Here is a 14,362-nt window from a genome sequence, read left to right as displayed (position 1 = left end):
AGTTGGCATTGTACAGAAATTAACAAGCCATATTGGTCTAGAAACGTTAAACTTAATTTTTTTCCCATTTGTACAGGGGTAATGCACTGTATTAAATATGTAAGGTCTTTGTTTGTTTTTTGGGTTTTTTTTTTTGTCTTTTCTTCCAGTACCAGGAATTGAACTCACAACCTTGTGCTTGCCGGGGAGGCACTTTGCCACTGAGCTAAATCCCCAGCCCCAATATGTAAGGCCTTATCTACATGGGTTCGATTACAAAAACTAATAAAATATTCTCTAAATAAAAAATTAAAGATAATACTCAATGTATTAACCATTGTCACCCCCTATGATATTGTTTTGATATTGTTTTCTTTAAAATAAAAAAGTTAGTATTAAGGATTTGACTACCAGAAGATATATTATGCAACGAGTTGAGGGAAGCTTAGCAACAAAGGAGTAATGACTCAGTAAGATGCAGGATTCCACAGCCCATATGCACCTTACAGATGAGGTCCTGGACTTATGGGCAAGTGGGGAGCTGATCTTATAGAACTACTAGAAAAATCCATTTTCATAATAGGAGGTTTCTAACATCTCTCCCAAAAACTCAAAAAGGAGACAAGTGATTCTAGAAGGAGATCTTGTTAATACAAACAGCTGCATGGGTGTGTGTAGAAACTCAGACCACCACACACACAAGAATATACTTCCAAGCTCTCATGGAACATGGACAAAGACTGATCAAGTACTCGGCTACAAAATTAGGTTCAATTTACTCCACCTTCTTAACCTGGAAGCCCAGTAAAGATTTTTCCCTTCTGTACCTGGGAGTGGTTGCAATCGCCCACCTAAGGGAAGAGTGCAAACTTCCCCAGATGCTTAAGAAGAACCATCTCCACCCTCATGGGTACAGTAGGTCTACAAGCAGGATTTTTTTCTCTAGTACTGGGAATGGAACCCAGGCCTTTTGTGCTGAGTCCCAGCCCCAGGCCTTATTTTTTCTTTCGAGATGGGGATTTGCTAAGTTTCTCAGGCTGGGCTCAAGTTTGCAATCCTCCTGTGCAGTAAGTTTTAATGTGTCTACATCTTCATCATTTTCTGTTTATAAAAAGTTATGTATCCTTGCTCTAAAAATTCAAATCATACAGAAGAGTATAAAGTTAAAAAGTGACATTTTCTTATAATATAACCCTTAAGAATATAACGTTTTCCAGGTCTAGTGGCACACATCTGTAATCCCTGTACTTGGGAGACTGAGGCAGGAGGATCACCATGAGTTTGAAGCCAGGCTACACAGTGAGTTCAAGGACAGCCTAGACTACATAGCAAAACCCTGTCTCAAAAAAACAAAAATAAGCCATGTGTGGTGGCACATACCTGTAATCCCAGCACTCAGGAGGCTGAGGCAGAAGGATGGCTGTGAGTTCAAGGCCAGCCTGAACTGCATAGTGAAACCCTGTCTCAAAAGACTCAAAAGAAAAAAAAAAAAAAAAAGAAAAATTTTTTAAAAAGAACATATCTTTCAACAGTCCCTAGAATTCTTTATACATTTTCCTTGTCAATGTTTGGCCTTTCGGTAGTAATCACTAGAAATACATGAATAGATGTCTTTAAAAAGAAAAAAAATGCACTGGGGATTTAGCTCAGCAGCACAGTGCCTACTTGGCAAGTGCAATGTCCTGAGTTTGAATCCCACTACCAAAAAAAAAAAAACTTTCATGTAAGAAAAAATGCATTATTGAAGCATATTTAACATGTCATGTAATTCATTCATTTTATGTGTACAATCCAATGGTTTTTAGTGATTTTAGAGCTGTGCAACCATCTCCGCATGCATATAAATGGATTCAGTTGTGCCTTTAATATCTATTTAACCTACTCTCCTAATTGTGATACACCGATGCCTGCAGCATGATGAATATGGATAGAAGCAACTTTTTTTGGAGGGGTATTGAGGAGTGCTCAGGAAGCACTGAGCTATATCCTCAGGCCTTTAATCTTTTTTATTTTGAAACTTTTGACAATTCCTCGGAAGTTGTACTCCTGCCAGTTTTGGGTTGGGTTTTTCTACTTATTTATATCAGTGATATTTTCTATTGTAATTTAATTTAAATATTTTTTAAAATAGGTTCTCACTATGTAGTTCAAGCTGGTGTTGAACTTACTATGCAGCCTAGGCTGGCCTTAAACTCGCAGTAATCCTTCTGTCTCCGTCTCTGAAGTATTGTGATTAGAAAAGTGCCCTACTATGCCTGGCCAGTTTAATTAAATTTTTTAGAACACGTGCAATGTGAGTATAAATATTAAAGAGACTTTTTATATGAAAACTAAGTTGAATGCTTTGGAAAAACTAAAAGGCAAGTTGCTTAAAAAATTGTTAAATTGGGTCTACGTGTGAAATCAGTGAGTGGAAACACTATGATCATTTGGAAGACTTGAATTCCGTTGTTGCTCAACTTCAAAGAAATCTTTAAAGAAATCACAAGTGATTCGCTAAAGGCAAGACACAAATTATTTCAAGAAATGTTTCAATGGAGGCATCATGATCATAGAAAAATCTTTTGCTGCCTCAAAAGATTGGTGTAAGACATTTTATGTCTTCAGTTAAAAAGAAAATGCTAGGCCAGGCACATACCTGTAATCCCAGCACTCAGAAGGCTGAGGCAGGAGGATCACAGAAAGCTTAAGACCAGTCTGCGCTACAAAGTAAGCTCAAGGACAACCTGAAAGGCATAGTGAGACCCTGTCTCAAAAACACCAAAAAAAGAAAGAAAGAAAAAAAGAAAATGTTTATATGTACAATAAGCTTCTTTTTTTTTTTTTTTTTTTTTTTTTTTTTTTGTCTTTTTGAGACAGGGTCTCACTGTGCAGTTCAGGCTGGCCTTCAGCTCACTTTGTAGCCCAAGCTGGTCTCGAACTCGCAACTGTCCTCCTGCCTCAGCCTCCCGAGTGTTGGGATTACAGGCATGCACCACCACGCCGGCTAATAAGCTTATTTTCTTACAACAAAATAATATTGTATAATTGTTTATATCTGCACTTTGATTTTTCAACTACCAACTTAGTACTAGTCCTGACAGAATCTGCTTCAAGGGCTTCATTCATGTGAATGTGTATTGTAAAGTTTCTCCTTTACAATATACTGTGGACAGTTTTTCATGTGCATATATATGTTTACCTCATCCTTTATGAAAAATAAAAAAATAAAAGCCAGCCTCACATTCCACTGTGTAGTGGATATACTCTAATTTACTTTTTTCTCCTTAATGTACTAAACAGATTCCTTAAACTATTTTTGATGTTTTTCTGAAGGAAAAAAAAAGATCAGAGAATTGAGATGATGAAAGTGGGATGACGAAAGAACACAACAGGGATTAAAGACGGGACGAAGGAAAATGTTGAGTGGTCGATGAGCGCATGTTCCAATGAGCGCATGTTCCAATAACCCAGCTCCGATCTCAGACCAGGAAGTGGGCGTAGGTTTATTTTCCCATCCCTCTTCCGCAGCCAGCAGATGTTCTCACCGTCGGTCCTTCTCAGGAATTTCATCTTCGCTCGTTAAAATTCTATCTTTCCTTCAAGATCCAAAATACCATCCCCGGCCCTGACTGGCCTGGCTGGAAAGCATGTCTCCCCTTTCATTTCTAACACAGGGCAGAATTCTTTCTTCCTCTCTTCCTTCCTTTCACAGAGCACTATTCCTCCAGAGGCAGCACGCTGCAGTGGTGAAGAGCGACGATTTGGACTCCCCAAGTTCTGCAACCGCGGCACCGTCTCAGTGCCTCAGGCTCCTTACCTGTGAAATGATGAGAAACAGCCTTATGACGAGGAGCACATCAGCGCAAGGCGGTAAACCACTTAGAACAGTGGCTGGTGCGCAGTAGGCACTGAACAAACCCGGGCCATCGTTTCGAGTCACCCTGGCAGCGCAGGAGCCCGGGCAGCATCACCTGGCGGGCGCGGCGGCTGCGAGGCTGCAGGTGCACGCTCTGCGCAGCCGGGCTGGAAGCCGGGCCCGCCCCCGCTCCGCCCCGCGCGGCCCCCCACGGCGCACGGCCGCGCACACGTGACTGGGCCAAGATGGCGTCGCTGGGTGCCCTATTCATCTTAGCTGCAGCTCTTCTGCCCTGGTCCTGCCAAGCTCGAGCGCTGGGCAATCTTGACCCGCCCGCGCCGCTGCCGCTGGTGATCTGGCATGGGATGGGTGAGTGCGTGAGGGCAGAAGCAAAGGGTTTGGCGACTTTCTCCCAGCGTAGGTTCGCGACTGCAAAGTGAGCGTGAGGAGGGCGGGCACAGCGCTTCCACAGCACCCGACCGGCCCAAGGTTAGGCTCTGGGGAGCTGCTCTGCTCGGGGAGAAAGGGAAGGAGCTAGCCGCTGGCAGAGGGCTGAGCGCGGCTTCGGAGTTTCACGGGGAGTCAGGCTGGTGTGTGCCTGCTGCGCGCGCACCTGTCCCTTTGCTCTTCACACCTCGACCGGTGATTTGTTAGGCACCTGCGTTTCATTTATATCTTTAACGTGGAGTGAGCACCCATCAGATGTGAGGCTACAGCAGTGAACAAAACAGAGTAAATTCGTTACCCACTTAGAGCTTACTTTCCAGTGAGAGAGACAGACTAAAGAAATAAGTAAAACGTGCATGTCAAATGGTGATAATTGCAACGGCGAGAAAGCGGGGTGAGCGGGGGAGGCGGGCAGGGGAAAGGGGATGGAACGCACTTGTATAGCAGAAAGTCAGGAAAGCATTAACTGAGAAAGTGACATCGCAGCAAAAAATCCGAAGTGGGTAGAGAAGATGTCATTTAGATATGTAGTAGAAAGAACAGCAAGTTCAAAGGCCCTGAAGCAGAAGTATATCCTGTAAGTTTAAAGAACAGCATTCAGAACAGGGGTTGGAACTTAGAGAGCAAGGGGAAGAGACTAGAGGTTTAAATGAGACAGAGGGGAAAATAAAATAAAGTAAATGAGAGGAAGGGTTGAGTGTAGTTAGACTAATAGAGACTGGCTAGAGTGAAATAGAAACTTTTTGGGCAGTGAGTGACACGATCTGACTTATGTTTTAAAATGATCACTCAGAGTGTCCTATTCAGAATAGACTGTAGGAGGACCAGGGCCAGTTGTAGGAAGACAGGTTAGGAAGTTATTGCAGTGACTTAAACAAGAGGTAATAATGGCTTGGAGCTGTGTAGGAGCAAAAGAGGTGTAGGGAAGTGGTCAGAGTTTGGATATATTTTGAAAATGGAACCTGTGGGATTTATAAGTGGCATGAGAGAAAGAAGCCAGAGACAACAGGTTTGGGCCTGGAGAACTAGAAGAATGGTTTCCTTTTTTTTGTCTTTTTGAGACAAGCTATGCATTTGAGGCAGGCCTTGAGCTCACTTTGTAGCCCAGGCTGGTCTCGAACTTGCAACGATCCTCCTGCCTCAGCTTCCCAAGTGCTGTGATTACAGGTGTGTGCCACCACACCCAGATGAGAACTAGAAGGATGGAGTAGTCATTTTACCAAGCTTGGGGAGCCTTAGGGTGGGCCAACTTGGGGTGGAGGGTAATGGAGAGTCTGCTTTGGGGTTTACTGGACTTGAGATCTTTGTTACTCCTGAGTGATGTCATAGAGACATCTGAATGTACACATTGGAGATTTAAGTTTGGAAGCCTTGGGCATCTGGCTAGCATTTGCGGCATTTAAAGACTGGCAAGATCTCCTGGGGAGTGAACATTGGCAGGGTACTGAGCTCTGAGGCCTTTAAGCATTTGGAGGTAGCGAAGATTGAGAGGAATTAGCAAAAGAGACAGTGACAGGACACTCTGAGGGGTGAAGGGAAGTCAGGAGGATGCAGTGTCAGGGAAGCCAAATAAAGAAAAAAAAAGTTTCAAAAGAAAGAGATCTGGGCTTGGTTGTGTATACCTGTAATCCCAGCTACTTTGCAGGTGTTGGCAGTAGAACCGTAAGCTCCAGGCCAGCCTGGGAAACTTGGCAAGAACCTGTCTGAAAATTAAATTTATTTTTGTTGTTTTGGTTTTCTTGAGACAGGGTCTCACTGTGTAGTGTAGGCAGGCCTTGAACTCAGCATGTAACCCAGGCTGGCCTCAAATTTGCAGTGATCCTCCTGCCTCAGCCACATGAATGTTGGGATTACAGGTGTGCATCACCACACTGGCTTCAAAAATAAAAGGGGGCAGGGATGGGAATGTAGCTCAGTGGTGGAGCACTTGCCTATCATGTGCAGCACTCTGGGTTTGATACCCAGTGTATCAAAGGAAAAAAAGGATGTTGCTGCTCCATCATGTGAACTGATTATTGTATTTAGTCATATGAAGATCCTTAAACATCTGGACAAAAGCAGTTTTGGGGAAGTGATGAGAGTCATAGCTGTGCTGCGTATGGTGGTGCATGCCTGTAATCCCAGCATTTTGGGAGGCAGAGGCAAGAGGATCGACATGAGTTCGAAACCAACCGGAAGTACATAGTGAGACTCTGTCTCAAAAAAACAAAACAAAAAAAGAGAATGAGAGCTGTACTGAAATGGGTTAAAGAAAAACATTCAGAGGGGAGTGAGAGCCAACAAATACAGACAACTCTTTCAAGACTGTTTCAGGCTGGGAGTGAGGTTGGGAGGATGCTAGATAGACGCTCTGTGCTCTCCTCGTGCTCAGAGTCCATGCACAGGAGAGGCAGCAAGCAGCAAGCAGTCACAGTTGAGTGTAGAGAATGTCTTCAGGAGAGAAACACAGATTCTTTCGGCCATAGCTTTTCCCTTGTTAAGCTGGTTCTGAGGCTTCCTCTTAGAATGAAACTGGGATAATTAAATTCAAAATTCCGACGGGGAGAACACCGGATGTGTGGCACACGCCTGTAACCCCAGCACTTGGGAGACTGAGGAAGGAGGATTGCTGCCAGCTCCAAGGCCAGCCTGGGCTGCACAGTGAAACCCACAATGAAATCCAAAAAAGAAAGAGAAATGATCCCAGCCTGTTGCCCCACTCAGTGGCCAGTTTGTTCCGGGTTCTTAGTTCTGATTTCTTGACAGGAAAAGGAACAAGTCGGACTAGGATGAGGCAGGAGGCATCTAGAATGCAGAGTAAAGAGGAAGTTGCTCCTAAACTGTGCCGTTTGGGAGCAGCACTTGCACAAATTTACGTTTTGTTTTCCTAGTTCTGGCTCCGAAGAGAATTCTTGGAGTCTCTTTCCACAAGTGCCTCTTACAGTAAAGGAGGGGAGTGTGCATCAGTGCTTTTTTATTTTAAATGGGGCCCCTAAAAATCAGTGCCCCAATTATAACTTCTGGTCTTCTTTTTTTTTTTTTTTTTTTTTTGGTAGTACTAGGGCTTGAACCCAGGGACTTCAGAGTGGTCCTCAGCCCTTTTTATTTTGAGGCAGGATATCACTGATTTGCTAAATGGCCCAGGCTGGGCTTTGTGATCATCCTTTCTCAGCCCCCAGCGTGCTAGGATTACAAGTTTATGCTACCAGGCCCGGCTTCTTATGAGCTTTTGAAGTTTGTTACTGCTCGATAAACAGGAGCTAAGCAAAAAGTGTTTTTATCTGTTTTTTAAATTTTAAAATTGTAGGGGCTGGGGATTTAGCTCAGCGGCACAGCGCCTGCCTGGCAAGCGTGAGTTCGGTTCCCGGTACTGGAAAAAAACAACAAAAAAAATTTTTTTAAATTGAAGTTAAATTCTTTTTGGAGTACACAATCCAGTAACATTGAGTATATTCAACTACTACTTGCCTCTCATTTCAAAATTTCTCAACACCCCAGAAAAAACATCCACACACATTATTGCATTCAACCTCCTACTGCTTGCTGATAACTTGCAGCCTACTTTTTGTCTCTGTGAAGTTGTCTTTTCTGGACATATGTGTCTTATGAAAGGTATCACCTTTTGGTAGTGACCTTTTGTTTGGGGCTTATTGCACTTGACATAATGTTTTTAAATTCGTTTTTGGTTTTGTTTTTTGAGCCGGGGTCTCACAATATAGTCTAGGCTGGCTTGAACTTACCATGTAGCCCAGGCTGGCCTTCAACTTTTGTGAACCCCCTGCCTCAGTGTGCTGAGTGCTGGGGTTATAGGTACAAGCTACCACACCCGGCATGGATACTCTATGCATTCTGGATGTTAAAGTCAGATACATGTTTCGCAGATATCTTTTCCTATTCTGTGTGTTATCTTTTTACATTCTTGATAATACCCTTTGAGAGACATTAACAAGTAATGTTATTTTGATTAATGGGTTTCCTTCATTGTTTTTGTTGGCTAGGAGACAGCTGTTGTAATCCCATGAGCATGGGCGCTATTAAGAAAATGGTCGAAGAGAAAATACCCGGAATTTACGTTTTGTCTTTAGAGATTGGGAAGAACATCAAAGAGGTAAGCATTTGGCAGCTCTGTTCCTTGGAAGGCTCACTTGCTGGTTTCCTAGAATGTTACTACCAGGGTGCTTCAGCTTGCATTTCTAGCAGCAAACGAGTCATTGGTACCTTCTCTCCCTTGTAGTGCATGAGGGTGTCAGCCTACGTGAGCTCACTTCTAGGGGAGATGCCACTGGCTGCTTTCGGTCCTGTCATTCACTTCTCTGGCTCCTTTTTAGGACATGGAAAACAGCTTCTTCTTGAATGTCAATTCCCAAGTAAGGACAGTGTGTCAGATTCTTGCTAATGATCCTAAATTGCAGCAAGGCTACAATGCTATGGGATTCTCGCAGGGAGGCCAATTTCTGTAAGTACCAGAATTAATCCTCTGCCCTGTCTTGTTTTTTGGCAGTACTGGAACTTGAACATAGGTTATGCATACCAGGCAAGTGTTCTACCACTGAGCAACACCCCTCGTCTGAATCACCCAGGCCAGCCTGAAACTTGTGGTCCTCCTTTCTCAGCCTCCCAAGTAGCTGGGATTACAAGCATGTGCCACTGTGCCTGGCCGCTACTCTGAACTCTTGGGATCCTCCCCGTCTTAAAAAGGAAATGATTCTAAAAACCCCTGTGTAGAAACCTTTATGGAGCTTAATTTATTTCCTATGAAAAAATGAAGTTTGGGTTTGACCATATCAGAGGAAAGTCCCAGAACTTCCTCTTTGGCTTTGGGGAACTGCAGTATATTGTGTAGTTTAATCTGTAGGGCTGATTTTGGGTGACGCATTTACATATGACAGTCAGATGATAAATCCATTTCATTTCTCCAGGAGAGCAGTGGTTCAGAGATGCCCATCGCCTCCCATGACCAGTCTGATCACATTTGGAGCGCAGCACCAAGGTAACTTTGACCCCTGTACTTCCCCTTCTCTGTGCCAACCCACATGGCCACATTGTTTTGTTCCTTTGTTTGAGACAGGGTCTTGCTATGTAGGGCAGGCTGGCCTTGAGTTCACTGTGTAACCCATGCTGGCCTCGAACACGCAGTGATTCTCCAGCCTCAGCCTCCCAAGTGCAGGGATTATAGGCATGCACCACCATACCTGGCCACATGTGTGACCACTTTGGCTTTTAACAGTAAGTATAGAGCTCTATTTGCTTATAGGTCAACCATTCTTTAAAAGCCAGCGTTGATGGGGACGCAGGAGAGAAGCAGCCTCCCAGAGCCCTCTGACTGCAGGGGAGTCAGTAAGTTGTTGTCTCCTCTCCAGTTGAATGGGCAGGGTTTCAAGGAGGTTGGCTTTTTGGGTGGCAGCACCTTAGCCAGCGAGGTGTAGCGGGGGTGCGATCATTGCTCGTTGAAAGAGCTCATGGAGGAGCGATGGTTGTGGCTGCACAGCAAGTGGCAGTGGAGGACTTTAGTGGCTTTTCTTGTTTCTGACATTGGTGCTGTGCTGTTGAACTTAGGTGTAGGCAAACAATTGTAAAATTTTTTTGTCTGTAAATTTAACAGTAGAGACTAAACCCTTTGAAAAGTACCAGGTTTTCTGTTCAGACAGAATCACGTATTTTGGGGGAAAGGGTATGTCCTTGGGATAGAATTTTCTCTCTCTCATCATGGTTTTAAGTGTTAGCAGGCATGGATTGTCAGGAAATTTGGGTTCACCCAGTTCATTGTCACTCACAGGAAAGGCAGTATATCTTAGATCCCTTTCACAAATGGGGGCAGCTAAAATATGGCCCTGCCCATCTTATGGAAATTTTTCAGAATTGAAATAATAGGAAAATACTTTATACAAGTAGAAGTATTATGCAAACACAGGGTGGTAAAAGCAGTTTATCATTTGTTCAACAAACATTTGTTAAGAGACAGACTAGTGGTTGTGATAGTTTTCTTTTCCTTTTTTTTTGAGTTTTTTTTTGAACCGGGAATCAAACTCAGGATCTCATACTTGCCAGGCAGGCACTGTGCCACTGAGCTATATCCCTGGCCCGCGTTTCTTTTTTTTGAGCTCTTGAACTCATTATGTAGCCCAGGCTGGCCTTCAACTCTTGCCTCAGCCTACCCTACTAATTGCTGGGATTATAGGTATGTGCCACCACGCCTGTCTACTACACCATTTTATGCAAGGGACTTGTATATCCATGGATTTTGGTGTCCTTTGGGACTTCTGGAACCAGTTCCTCTTGGATACCCAGAGATGACTGAATATTTATAGGAGCCAGCCTATGAGCTTGTACCTGACAGAGGGGCAATGAAGATGAAAAGCAAAGAGACACAGAATTAGGTTAAAATGTGGGAGGTTAGGAGCACTTGTCTTCTTTTGACAAAGAGCCACAAATGCCTAGCACACCAACTTTATTCATTCAGACACGGGTATAAGCAACTAGAGTAAAACAGGATTCATCTGCCTCCCACCATCATGGTACATGTCCAGGTAAACAACAGGACCTCAGCCTTTTTTCCTTTTCCCAAGCATGTCAGCACACACTCACACCACCTTTCTCCTTAGTGCTCACAGAGGAGGCCAATTAGGCCTTTAATCTTCTGATCTGGCCTCCCACAAGTATTCGTAGAACTAGCTGAGGATGCTGAGGATGAAACTATTACTAGGGGGAGGGGAGGGAAGGGAAGGGGGTGGGGAATGCCTGGAATAGCTTACACGGCTATGACTTCCGTAAGTCAAGGCCTGTGAGCAGAAATGCAGCCAGCCATATGCTGTCATGCAGAATCGGCACAGTGTAGATGGAGCAGGGGCAGCACCCCCAGCCGCAGACTGTGGGAGCACCAGGAGGAAGTGGGTTACGTTGTTAGATTTTGGGGTTTGGGGAAGAGCTGAAGGAGATTAGGGCCTTGATCGTGCCCATTTTTATTTGTCCCAGTGCCTTTAACCCAACAGGTATTTGATGTCTGATTATTGATGGGTGAATATTTATCTTTTCCCACCATAGGTGTTTTTGGATTCCCTCGATGCCCAGGAGAGAGTTCTCACATCTGTGACTTCATCCGAAAAACCCTGAATACTGCCGCTTACTCCAAAGTCGTTCAAGAACGGTGTGTATGTTTGCTGCCAGGACACAGACCTGTGTGAAAACACCATGCTCAGATTCATGCCAACAGTGACTCTAGGAGTAACTGCTGGTGATATTCAAATAACGTGTCTTTTATAATTATATCTGCATTATCTGCTCAATTTTAAAATTATTGAAACCTAAAACTGGTCTACACTTCTATTCTGTTCTAATTCTTGCCCATATGCCCTAGAAAAACCCATCCTTCTCTTTCTTTGGATTTCATTGTTTTGTGGACTAAAACACAACCCTCGGTAACTTGAATGATGTTAGTGATGATAAATGAACAGCCAGTGAGGGTGAGGAGTGACGGCTGAATCCTGGCTAAAAGTGGTAGATTGATGTGTCTATCTTCCCTTCTTTCTTAAACCTTAATAAAATAGTAGAAAAAGAATTAAAAAGGTATAAACCCACCAGGGTAAAGAACAAAAGAAGAGTTAAGAGATAAAAGATGTCAATATGTTTTTGAAAGAGAAAATAAAAGAAAGTATGAAATTGTTTTAGCAAAACAGGGGAATTTGAAGCCTTCCCGTCTGTAGAGGGCAGCACTGCAGGAAGGAAAGGAAGCCGATTCCCCTTCTCCAGCTCCGAGAGGGCTCAGGAATTAGGGCTGGTAAGATGCTTTGGAAGGTGGAGACAGTGGAACTGGAAGCAGGACTGTGGTTGGACTCCGCAGTTCTCTGTGTATCCCAATGATGACTCTTCTTCCACCTGACAGGAGAAGCAAAACCAATTTTCTGGAGCAACTTACTTAGAGAAGCTCCAGGCTTAGTGCAAGCAAGGAAGTGTGGTGAGTTGCTGCCCTGAACAGACTCGTCCCCTGAGCTCCTGCTCAGTCTCCAGAGTGAGAGCAGCTAGAATTATTCCCTGCTAGGCTGAGTTCACTGGACTCCTGTGTGGAAAAACTAACTAGAGAAAAGACTTTGAGATAAGTCGTTGGAATCCTCCCATCAGTCTGGACCCCTACTGATTACCATATACTGAAGCCAGCAGTACATCAGCTCTGCCCTAAGAGCCACTACTGCATGAGGCGCTCCAGTCAGCCTTGCGCCTGGATTAAATGTGAATGCTGAGTCACAGACCCCAGCAAGAGAGACATTCTAAAATGAGCAACAAGTAAAAAAGAACTTGGAAAAAACAGATGGCAACTGCAGAAAAAAACTGGGAAAAAAAAAAGCCTATGTATATGGCCCTCCAGATCTTCAGGTTCCAGTTCCATGGAGTCATACAATCTCTAGTAAAAATATTTTTAAAAATATGTCTGTAGTGAACCTGCATAAACTCGCTAGAAAGCAAGGTACAGACCTTCATAATCTGAGGGGAGATAATTTCCAGCCTACAATTGTGTAGATGTAACCCCAAGAAACTGTCACGTGTGGAGAAAATAAAGCTACTACATTTTCAGACATGCAAAAAAATGGCAAAATGACTTCTGTGCCCTCTTTCTAGGGTTCTCTTTGAGAGCCTCAGTTCTATCACCATCTAGCAGTGTGGCACTGGGTATCTTAAAGTCTCATTTTCTTCCACCTTAGTAACTAATATACTCACCTGTGGGCCTGATGTGAGGATTAAATAAATTGGGTGTAAAGCATTTAGTGTAGTGCTCAGTTTATATTAAGTAGGTAGATTTTTGTTATCACTGGAGGTGGTGCGTTCAAAATACAGCATGGACTGCTATTGGGAGGCTTCAGGCAAAAAGATGGCATGGCCTGATAGATGTCTTTGCAGTGTTCCAAGTGAGCGTCGGCCATGGTTTGGTCAATAGAGTAGAGACAGTGAGGTGGAGAGAAGAGGAATGATTTGAAATCTGTTTCTCGACCTTGTACCTGATGAGACTTTGAGCTGGGTTAACGCTCAGCACTTGGCACATAGTTTCCATGGGAAGTTCATTCAGAGTTCTCAGCAGCTGTGCACAGATGTAATTTTAGGCCACCTCATCTTTTAGAGTGGTTTTTCCTTTTAAAAATGCATTTGAGCCAGTGTAGTGGCACACACCTATAATCCTAGCACTCAGGAAGCTGAGACAGGAGGATTGCTGTGAGTTCTGTTATTGTTTTTTAGATTTAGTAAGTAAACAGTTGATGTAGAAAATGATGTTTATTCTAAACAGTATACATTTGATATTTTACTATTATTTCATTTTCCTGCTAAATGCACATCATATAATAGGAAGCTCATGACAAAGTAGGAAGACAAGAGACATGAAAAGTATGGCCTGCCAAACAGGAAAAAAAAAACTAAGCACATATGCTATCAGTGTGAGACTTGTGTATGCAATATGCTGTTGTCTTGTGTGAAGACGGCTGTAAAGGTGTGATAATTGAAGCAAAGGTTATTTCTGTGGTAGAGTTTGTTTCTATTTCATTGTAGTTCAATACACTTTGTTTTTTTTGTTTTGTTTTGTTTTTGTCTTTTTGAGACAGGATCTCACTATGCAGTTCAAGCTGGCCTTCAGCTAACTTTGTAGCCCAGGCTGGTCTCGAACTCACAATGATCCTCCTGCCTCAGCCTCCCTAGTGCTGGGATTACAGGCATGTGCCACCACGCCTGGCCATTGTAGTTCACATAAGGAATTTATTTCTGCTGTTATTCTTACTATTATTTTTTGTCTTTTTGAGGTTTGTTTTGTTTTGCTTTTGTCTTTTTGAGATAGGGTCTCACTATGCGATTCACTCTGGGCATGAGCTCACTTTGTAGCCCAGGCTGGTCTCAAACTCAAGACGATCCTCCTGCCTCTGATTCCCAAGTGCTGGGATTACAGGCATGTGCCACTATGCCCGGCACATTGCTATTATTTTTTAGATCTTTTTTGGGGCGGGGGGGGGTACCAGGAATTGAACTCAGAGCTGTGTGCTTGCCTGGCAGGCACTGTGCCACTGAGCTATATCCCTGGCTCAATTTTTTAGATCATGTAAACAGGTAAACAGTTGATGTTGAAAATGTTGGTGCTTATTTTAT

General features: G+C 43.5%; 1 protein-coding gene and 1 long non-coding RNA gene across 3 annotated transcripts in view; one reads left to right on the top strand and one right to left on the bottom strand.

Moving 5' to 3' along the window:
• The window catches only part of LOC106149728, a 22,459-nt gene extending 18,416 nt beyond the window's left edge, over window positions 1–4,043 (bottom strand). The window contains exon 1 of the long non-coding RNA XR_001236055.1: window positions 3,779–4,043. This is a non-coding gene — a long non-coding RNA (uncharacterized LOC106149728). The remainder of the gene's footprint in view (window positions 1–3,778) is intronic.
• Ppt1 (palmitoyl-protein thioesterase 1) overlaps window positions 4,037–14,362 on the top strand; it is a 30,768-nt gene continuing 20,442 nt past the window's right edge. For both annotated transcript variants that reach the window (XM_013519551.1, XM_005395273.2), the window contains exons 1-5: window positions 4,037–4,186; window positions 8,242–8,351; window positions 8,572–8,699; window positions 9,163–9,233; window positions 11,285–11,387. In XM_013519551.1, coding sequence (XP_013375005.1) covers window positions 4,063–4,186; window positions 8,242–8,351; window positions 8,572–8,699; window positions 9,163–9,233; window positions 11,285–11,387 — 536 coding nt within the window. In that variant the 5' untranslated portion in view covers window positions 4,037–4,062. The remainder of the gene's footprint in view (window positions 4,187–8,241; window positions 8,352–8,571; window positions 8,700–9,162; window positions 9,234–11,284; window positions 11,388–14,362) is intronic.

This window comes from Chinchilla lanigera, unplaced genomic scaffold (genome assembly GCF_000276665.1).
Source record: "Chinchilla lanigera isolate Chin_1 unplaced genomic scaffold, ChiLan1.0 scaffold00051, whole genome shotgun sequence".
NCBI lineage: Eukaryota > Metazoa > Chordata > Mammalia > Rodentia > Chinchillidae > Chinchilla > Chinchilla lanigera.
Note: the sequence above shows the minus strand (reverse complement) of the source record. Positions and strands in the feature narration are given on the sequence as shown.